The sequence below is a fragment of the Erigeron canadensis genome, unplaced genomic scaffold (genome assembly GCF_010389155.1).
Source record: "Erigeron canadensis isolate Cc75 unplaced genomic scaffold, C_canadensis_v1 Conyza_canadensis_unscaffolded:53, whole genome shotgun sequence".
Classification (NCBI taxonomy): Eukaryota; Viridiplantae; Streptophyta; class Magnoliopsida; order Asterales; family Asteraceae; genus Erigeron; species Erigeron canadensis.
Window position 1 is genome coordinate 2498 of NW_025215796.1, and position 9840 is coordinate 12337.

Consider the following 9840-nt stretch of genomic DNA (forward strand, 5'->3'; position numbering starts at 1 on the left):
TCTTTTAAAATCTTGATATTAATTAGAAACCGTATATAAACTTCAAAGAAACGTTTCGGTATCTATAGAAAATTCTAAGGAATGTTTCATACGTGTTTCGTACGAGGAAACATTTCCATGAAGTTTCAGAAACAGGTATGGCTACCTATTTGGAGTTTCGGTGGATCATAGGTTATATCATAACCAAAATCAAAACTATTATTAGATCCTGACTGATATTTGTATGACATATCTTGCTATAAATATATATGTGATGATGAGACATGAGCAGCCAACCATAAAAGTGAAACAGTTCATCTTGTTTTAAGTTCTTCTGATTGTTGTTTGCTAATGGGTATCTGCGCGCTGGTTCTTCGAGCTCAGGCTGTTGTCCAGGTAGAGGGAGGTGATTCACTGATATGTTTTCGAATTAAAACTCAAATGGTAGAAAAAGGCTGACATGTTTTCGTTCCAAAATCAGATGTATCGGCGTTTCAAAGATGGATCCTACCCAATCTATGTCAATTAGGTTTGTGAGATATTGGGGTTTGCCATTTGATCTAACATCCAAGTATGTTTTTAATTGTCAATCTATGTTGCATTTTTTATACTTACGTGCTAAAAATAATTTCTGTCGATTCAGGTCAAATTAGTTCCTATTGGTATGGTCAGTAGCGTCAAGACTGCGTTGTATTTTAAGGAATATGACCTCAAAGAATCTGGCATAATTCTTTGAATTTAGAGAGAAAACAAGTACAAAGAACCAATGAAATATGCATGCAAACACCTTTGTAAACATTTAAACCTTGAACCATAACCACTTCAGTTGCGGGCATCAACAGACATGGATTGGTTCTGAAATCTTTGGTGTTGTCTAAATGGTTTGGCCTGGTTACATGATTTTAGTTTCATTCTAAAACCAAATGGTGGTTATCTTGAATGCAACTTATATTGAAGTACGTGTTAAAGGCAGGCTAAATTCACTAGCATCCTTGGCTGGACAATTTGGATGGTCCTTGCATTTTCATGCTCTTAAAACATATTGACAGGTAGATATTCATTTGAAAGCATTAGTTGCCCTGTTGAATCAATATGACCGATCAACAATTGATATATTTATTGGGCTAATTAGTACTTCAACTTGTTACTGAAACCTTTATTGGGGCTCAATAAAAAAAAAGTTCTATTCAGATGAAGAAAAACGGCTAAAATCTCTTTAGCGGGATCGCAACCTGTTAAAGCTAACGTGGACTCTAATTAGGCTGTTAAAGATTTTTTTTTTCAACCTGACACCTTGGAGGCCACGTATCCACATATCTTTATTTATTAGACTATCCGCATGAGTACATGATATCCATGTAACAAACATCCTAATCACTGTGTCACGTTAGATTTATCCATCCTTCCCACAAATACCTTTTACCCACAATAATAATATAACCATCCTTCTTACAAACAACCAAATAACTTCCCAACTAATTTTTGCCAAAGCAATTCACCATCCATCCAATTTTTGTCATCTACCTTCATCCTTCACCATCCTTCTCTACAAACACCAAAGGATGGATACCTTCCACCTCATCACTTACAACAATACCCTTCCTACAAACATCCTCCATGTCATCACAAATCACCTATGGATACCCTTGATATGGATGGTCATATACATCATCAATTCATCTACTCAACTTTTCATATCTTCATAAATCGTATTTGATTTTTTACCAAACTCACATAGTCACAAACTCATCTTTTCATTTACACCAAATAAAATTGAACACCCAAATGACCCTTTTATTTCATAATCATATTCCCTACCCTCGATCAAATAATATTTATTACAAACAATAATCATTACTATAGATGAATAAATTAGGGTGAAGACATATATACATATCAAAAGGGAGCATTTGGGTGTCATTTTTTTATGAAAAAATTTTGATAATAATGATGGGTTTGAAATATCACCGTCACCGACGCCGGAGAAAGTTGTGGGTTGCCTGATCTATGTTGTCTATCCTTGATCTAACCCAACCCGCTGGAAAATCTATGTCGTTTGCCTCTCCGCCATCACCGTCGTCAAAGATCCGAATTTTTAGATCCACTTTGGTTTAATTCGGTTAAATTCCATATGGATATCTTTCACCTTTGATACTTTATTGATGGTGTGTGTATATATATACGAGTAGCTTGCAATTTCCGGCGACCCACCGCCCACCACCGCCATTTCTTGATTTTTATTTGGATTTTGTCGAATTGGACTTTATGTGCTCCGGTCATGATAATGGGTCGAGGCAACAAGAATTAAAGGAAAAAAAAGCCACTTGTTAAGCCACCAATGAAACACTAAAGATGTTTCTTAAGTTTTCTTTATTTTCATATAAACAAGATTTTATATGATTTACTCTTATTTTATAATTTTGTGAGAACTCAGAAGCATATATGTTTGTAAATATTCTTTTTGTTTGTAATCGCGAGAAGTTGCATTGATAGGTTAGTTTATGTTTCGAAGGTTTTGTTTTCAATTTTGATGAATTTAATTTCTAATTTTGATTTGGTTGTGGATCAAAATGTTGGTGAACCGGTAGATGAAATGAGAAATTAAAAAAGTAATAATTAATGATGTGTAATTTCCATGTAATCAATAAATATGTTTAAAAAATAGAAACTAAGTTTTAAAATTATTTTTAACCGGCTACTTGTACGGAACTCCATAAAATAAATTTTAATCGTTTTTCTTCCCTCGAATAGAATTTTTTTTTGTTCAAGCCCCAAAAAAGTTTTCAGTGACAAGTTGAAGGGCTTTTCAAGTAATTAGACCTTTAATTAATAGTCTAAGGTGATGTTTGTTTGTGACTTAATAAGTTAAGACATGACTTAATCAAAAATACTTAATCCATTAAGTTATTAAAAGTGTTTGTTTTCTTGACCTAATAAATAAAAAACAACTGTATTGACTTAATCCATATAAACATTATTTATTAATTCAGCCACTTAATCAATTCATTCACTTAATGATTAAAAAAACAAACAAGCCCTAATATAATGATAGGACATGCTCATGTAGCAAGCCCGATTCTATTTGGGTTTGCGGGTTCCTTATGGGGAATAGCTATTATATGAACCGGTTGTTTACAAGTAAAATAAATGAGGGTTTAATATGACACGATCATTTATAAAGTCGGGTTCTATTCAAGGAGTGAATTTAATATGACTCGGTTTTTTAGGTAAGCGGGTTCCATTTGGGAGGTTCTATTTAGATTTATGTAGTAATAAAATTTAGTTTATTACAAAGATAAAGATTTTCTATATTAATTTAATCGATACTATTAAACAAATTATTATCTTTTTACGTAAAAAGTTTAATAGTTTGATCATCTTTAAGTTAGTATTTCAATTTAATGTTCAACTTTTAGACTAAAAGCTCGACAAACAAATCGTTATTTACAAACAATGAAATTTTCCTTACAAATCATTATCTACATAATCTTAAACATAAAAAATGAAATGTTTCTTGAGAGCAACTAACAAAATATTTTATACTCCAAATATCAAGAAATCCAATCTAAAATCACCAAAACAAAAACATCACATAACTAAAAAAAAACTTGACTTAAACTTTAAGACACCAATAAACAGAAATATATATCTATCAAAAATCCATCTATATCCAGTTTATATATCCAAATTGAGGTGCTATCACTATCCAAAATAAGTATTTACGTATTATAGTGGACCACGATTGAGGTTCTAATTTACAGCACTATTTGATTTTAAACGTGTGGTTTTTTCTATGCAAGAATTCGTTTTCCTCTCACATTATAGAATTAGAATTTAGATATTTGACAATTTCAGTATTTGAGTCCATATATATAAGAGATTATTATTATTATTAGCTCTATTTAATGATGGCTTCTAGTTTGATTTCACTACTTCAAATACAAAAGTTAAACAAATCTATCACAATCGATTTATAGATATTTCAGACTTTCAGTTCATATATTCTGAAGGTTTTACAAGCATAAAGATTGTGTCCAAAGGCATAAGGGTCACTGTTGAATGTATAGAGATTACTGCTAAAGTTATGAATGTGTGTTACATTCGGAACAGACGAGAAATAAGGATGCGAAATGCAAATTCACATGAAGTTTTTTTTTTGTTGGGGATGATTGTAAAAAAACACCAAATTGAATGTAATCAAATATGTCAAATTCTATAACGATCAACAGACTGAAAGGCGTTTAGCGTATTGGTTTTGGAATAGTAATATCGATCATGACAAAGGTCGTAAACTTATACGGTGGATGGCACGGTGGGATTTTGAAATGGATATCTTGACTAAGCTGATCAGTTGGACAATTGGGGATTGGCTTTAAACGAAATTATGGATAACCAATATTGCTACTAGAAAAGACTTTATAACCCAAATCTTACGTTTAGAAACAATTATTGACCACAAAATAGTGAGAAATAAGTCGATTTCAATCAACTTTTTTTCTATAGAAATTTCTTCCATCATCTATGTTCTAAGGTCTATATGGACTCAAGGTTCCAACATTATAACTGATCACAAAAATTTAATTCTAGTTAACTTAATAATGTTCCACTACAAAAATATTGAAAATTTATTGATACATGTCAATTAAAAGTTGGAAATTTTGCACAGTTGGACTATGACTTTACATGGAACCCAAATGTTACGTTTAGAAACGATTATTGAGTATTGACCACAAATTAATGAGAAAGAAGTACACTTGCAATAGCAAATTCTTGGAATATATATTGCATATATAGTGTGGGTTCTCTTTATATATATATATCCAAATCATTATTATTAGACAGACTCATTGCAATGCAGATAAAGAAAATGAGTAATTCAAAGATGGTTTGCTCTGTTTTTCTTTTCTTATCTTTTCAAATCTCTTTTGTTTCTTCTTCCTCTTATTTTAATACCAGCTTAACTACTCACAAATGCTCAGCTCAACAGACCCTTGATTTGCTTCTCTTCAAACAAAACATTTCCGTCCTCGCCATGAGTTACACAGACTTTCGTGACATGTGTCCCGGTTCTGGATATGATCCGATTACGAAGAACTGGAACAAAGATATAGATTGCTGCAACTGGGACGGTGTCGAATGCGACCACTCCACAGGTGACATAATAGGTCTTGATCTTAGCTGTGGCATGCTACAAGGTATCATCCACCCTAACACCACCCTTTTTAACCTTCCTCGCCTCCAGAGACTTAACATAGCGTACAATGATTTTGATGATTCCCAATTTCCACGTGAAATCGCAAGGTTTTCTCATAGTCTAACACATCTCAACATCTCTCAATGTGGTTTTACTGGCCAGATGCCGTCAGAGATCTCATTTCTCTCTAAACTGGTTTCCATTGATCTCTCTAACAATTTGCCTGGTTTCCAAATTCAACCTAATGCTTTCAATAATCTACTGCAAAACTGTAGTCGTTTGAGAGAGCTCGTGATGGGGAATGTTAATATCTCTTGGGTTTTACCGGCTTACCTTAATATATCTTCTTCTCTAGAATCACTCGATCTTCATGGAACTGGTTTGCAAGGGAAATTACCTTACAACATGGTGGGATCCCTTCCGGAATCCCTAGCAAACCTAACGCACCTAATTACGCTAGATTTAAGTTATAACATGCTTAGCGGAACCTTGCCTTCATGGTTGTTTACCTTTCCCTCACTAGAAAACATTTATCTTGATAACAACATGTTTACTGGAGGCTTGCCATCAAATTGGCTCTACCTTCAATCATTACGGACATTAACCCTTAGTGGAAATCAGTTTGATGGCGAGGTCAATCAAGGCTCCACTATACCACCATCCTTTACCCAACTCATCAACCTCTCTGTCCTTGACCTTTCATATAACAAGTTCATAGGTATATGGGATTTGGATACCTTGTTTTCAAGCATACCAAAACTTATATATCTCCAACTCTCGTACAGTGGCTTATCTGTAATGTCCAATAATTCCAATTGGTACGCCAACCCTGCTTTTAAGCGGTTAGGTTTGGCATCTTGCAACCTCACAATGTTCCCGAAGTCCTTACGAGCCATGATAAATGTTGCATATCTAGATTTATCTAATAACGAGATCCATGGCGACGTTCCTGATTGGGCAGGAGAGATAGGAGGAAATGCACTGTCTCATTTAAATCTTTCACATAACTCCATAACAAGCTTACCCCAATTTCAGTGGAATCGATTAGAAGATCTAGACCTACAGTCCAACATGATTCAAGGACCATTCCCTCTATCCATTTGCAACATGAGTTATTTATATTACTTAGATATGTCGCATAATAGCTTCGGTGGAAGTATTCCACAATGTTTGAGAGATATCAGCAGTCTCCGGCTCATAGATCTAAGGACCAATCATTTTCATGGAACCATTCCAAGTTTTTGTGAGAATCACACAGATATACGTGGGCTATTCTTGAATGGAAATCGATTACAAGGAGCGCTTCCCACTTCTTTGTCCAGCTGTGAATGGTTGGAAATACTTGATGTTGGAAACAACCACCTAAATGGCACATTCCCCGGTTGGTTAGGAGGTCTTGTGAACCTCCAGGTTCTTATATTGAAATCAAATAATTTTCATGGTCGCATTGAAATCCCTTCGCCAGTTAAACTTACTTTTCCAAGTCTAATAGTCTTTGACTTATCTCACAACACGTTTGAAGGTCATCTCCCCGATATTTATTTTCAGAATTTTATTTCCATGAAAGATGTTCCAGAAAAGGAAACAAAACCGAACTACTTGAGCTTGATTGGATTATATTTTTACACTATCATTGTTACAGTGAAAGGTTATGATCTCCAATTTACAAAAATTTGGATGACTACATGATTGTTGATCTATCCAATAACAAATTTACAGGAGATATTCCGAACGTTATTGGTACTCTTGAGTCACTGATAACACTTAACTTATCCCACAACAACCTCAACGGTCGAATTCCCGATGCTCTTGGAAATCTTTCGGAGATGGAATCATTAGACCTATCTTGGAACCAACTCACTGGAGAGATCCCTCAAAGTCTTGCAGGAATAACTGCTCTTTCAGTTTTAAACCTTTCACAAAACCATCTTGTGGGACGTATTCCAGAAGGAACACAGTTCGGGTCGTTTGAAAACTCATTTGGAGGGAATTCGGGACTTTGTGGCTTTCCGTTGCCCAAAATGTGCAACCCGCATCCACGTGAACCACACGTTGAAGTTGATAGCGATGAGGAGGAGAGTGGCTTTACATGGAGATCGGTGATGATAGGATACGGAAGTGGAACCCTATTTGGATTGCTAGCAGGATTTCTGATGTTGTCATCCGGAAGACCAAAGTGGTTCACTGAAATTTCTGATGCAGCAGAGCATATGATCTTGAAGAGGCGTAGCAAACAAAGATACATTTATATAGGAAGATGAAATTTGCTGACGAATGGTAAGCATTTCTTCCTATATCTCTGACTAAATTGTGCAGACCACCGAATGTTTACTCTGTTGTCTTATCTTCTTAAAAAACTTATGCTGCAGGTAAACAAGTTTGTCATGTGGATGGACTTTTTGAATTATGAAGTTTTAGAGAACATACTGAATTGATATTATTATTTTCTTTTGAATTATGAAGTTGTAGAGATCCTACTGAATTAAAATAATTTCATGTAAGTAGACCTTTTGAATTATGAAGTTGCAGTGGAAAATTATTCTGAAAAGAAGGTTATTTTAGGCATAAACGTTTTATTAAATGTGTCATCACGGTGGATGGTTTTGAAATGGATGTCTTGACTTGGCTGATCAATTGAACAATTGGGGTTTGGCTTTAAACGAAATTAAAGATAACCAATAATGGTACTAGAAAAGACTTTACAACCAAAATCTTACGTTTAAAAACAATTATTGACCACAAGTGACAAAAAGAAGTCAATTTCAATTGGTTTTTTTCTACACAATTTTCTTCCATCATTACTACACATAGCGATGCGAAAACTCCAATCAACAAATAAAAGACTTTATCAAAGACATTCAATTTTGACTTTATCATTACATAAACGTTTTTTTGGTTAGTTACAAAACATAGACATTTTGACATTGTTAAGTACATTCTCAGGTCACAATCCCCATGATTTAAAAATTGTTAATTAGAGAGGATTAAAATACATTTATTCCTATAATAAATAAGTTTACATTAAAATACATTATTGTAATATTGTATTTTTATACTTCAAATTGGACAATGTACTATTTATTTTTAACCGAAATTTTATGACAACAATTATTTATTGCATGTGTTTAATACGGTAACTAATTATAAATTTTGTTTATATTTTTCGTATGCGTTACTATCATGTTCCGTTGTATTTGTTTCGTTAATAGAAAAAAGAAAAATTACTTTTAAAGAAAAGGAAAAAAAAAAAATTTAAACTCTGTCTCTTGCCATTCAAAACGAAAAAGGTCAAAAAAAAAATTAAACTCTGCGGTGAAGACACACGTCGGACTTTTGGTGATCATCTTTATGTCGCTCTTGACTGACAAGGCATTCGCACTTTTAAGGATGACCAGAGACTCGAGAAAGGAAAAAGGATCAATGACGAACTCTTACAATCCATTCTAAGACTCAAGATTGTACCTCATAGTTTTTTCTACAACTATGCATCTTCTTCATGGTGCTTAAATGAGCTTTTGAAGATAATGGAGTGTCAGAAGACAAAAGACCATAGTGCATACCCTGTATGGTACCCTCCCAGCGGTATGGAGGACCTAACTGTATGGTACGAAGGGTTATCCGTCACGAAGGCTTTTACAAATAACATAACAAGATAAGGATCATTCTTCTACAAATTCGGGATTTGGCCTTATCATTTTCGGTCAATAACTAAGGAAATTATATCTCCAGCCTAAGACTTAGGAAACCCTAAGTCGCCTACTTGTTCTCCAAGAATATCTTCCTCTATATAAAGAGGGTTACGGAGCCCACTAAAGGCATAAAAGACCATACACAAATCACGAATAAGCTCATTTGGCGTAAAGAGGCAAAACTCTACCACTTGGGAATCGCCAATAAACAACCTTATTCACCTTAAATCAACCACCACTCTAACCTCGGATTCGGTGCACAAACACAAAATGTGCAACCCGAATCCACATGAACCACAGGTTGAAGTTGATAGCGATGAAGAAGAGAGCGGCTTTACATGGATATGGGTGATGATAGGATACGGATGTGGCGCCCTATTTGGATTTCTGATGTTGTCATCCGGAAGACCTAAGTGGTTCGCTGAAATTTCTGATGCAGCAGGGCATATGATACATTTATACATTTATCTTCGTGTGAAAACGTGTTTCAGCACGTTCCCGGATCGATTAACACGAGATCTAACAATCATAGATGTGCGGAATCCATCTATGATCGTCTTTAGGGTTAATTAATGATTATCATGATAAACACACACGAAGATAATGAGAACAGGATATAAACACAAAAATACTATCATTAATCATATGATTACAAGATGAATCCGTATGAACAACATCTACAATGATTACGGATTACAATCATTGAGACGAATCATGATAGTTTGGGCGGTATCTCGAGGTATAGATCTCTACCTCGAGAACCTAGTGAATGACTCTATGTTGCAACTAAATCATCAACCTAAATTCGTGACCTAAGACTTATATTTATAGGCTATACAAACAGACTGGGCCTTATTAACTTAATAGTTCTTAGCCTTTTAGAATTATTGCATCGGACAACAGATTGTGCACTTTATGTGCTCTAACAAACTCCCCCTTGGCCGGTGCAATCAATTCTTCACAAACCGATATTAATTA

General features: G+C 34.5%; 1 protein-coding gene across 1 annotated transcript; it reads left to right on the forward strand.

Moving 5' to 3' along the window:
* Positions 1–5011: 5011 nt before the first annotated feature.
* LOC122584596 (receptor-like protein 9DC3) lies at positions 5012–7696 on the forward strand. Its single transcript, XM_043756663.1, has 3 exons — positions 5012–6832; positions 6883–7450; positions 7543–7696. The coding sequence occupies exons 1-2, from the start codon at positions 5012–5014 to the stop codon at positions 7432–7434; spliced, it is 2373 nt and encodes a 790-aa protein (XP_043612598.1). The 3' UTR covers positions 7435–7450; positions 7543–7696.
* The last annotated feature ends 2144 nt before the right edge of the window (positions 7697–9840 follow it).

Excerpts from the sequence above, each read along its gene's own strand:
- LOC122584596 (XM_043756663.1), top strand. The coding sequence starts at position 5,012 with ATGAGTTACACAGACTTTCGTGACATGTGTCCCGGTTCTGGATATGAT. Across the intron at positions 6,833-6,882 it reads CAGTGAAAGGTTATGATCTC|AAATTTACAGGAGATATTCC; the intron begins CAATTTACAAAA and ends CTATCCAATAAC.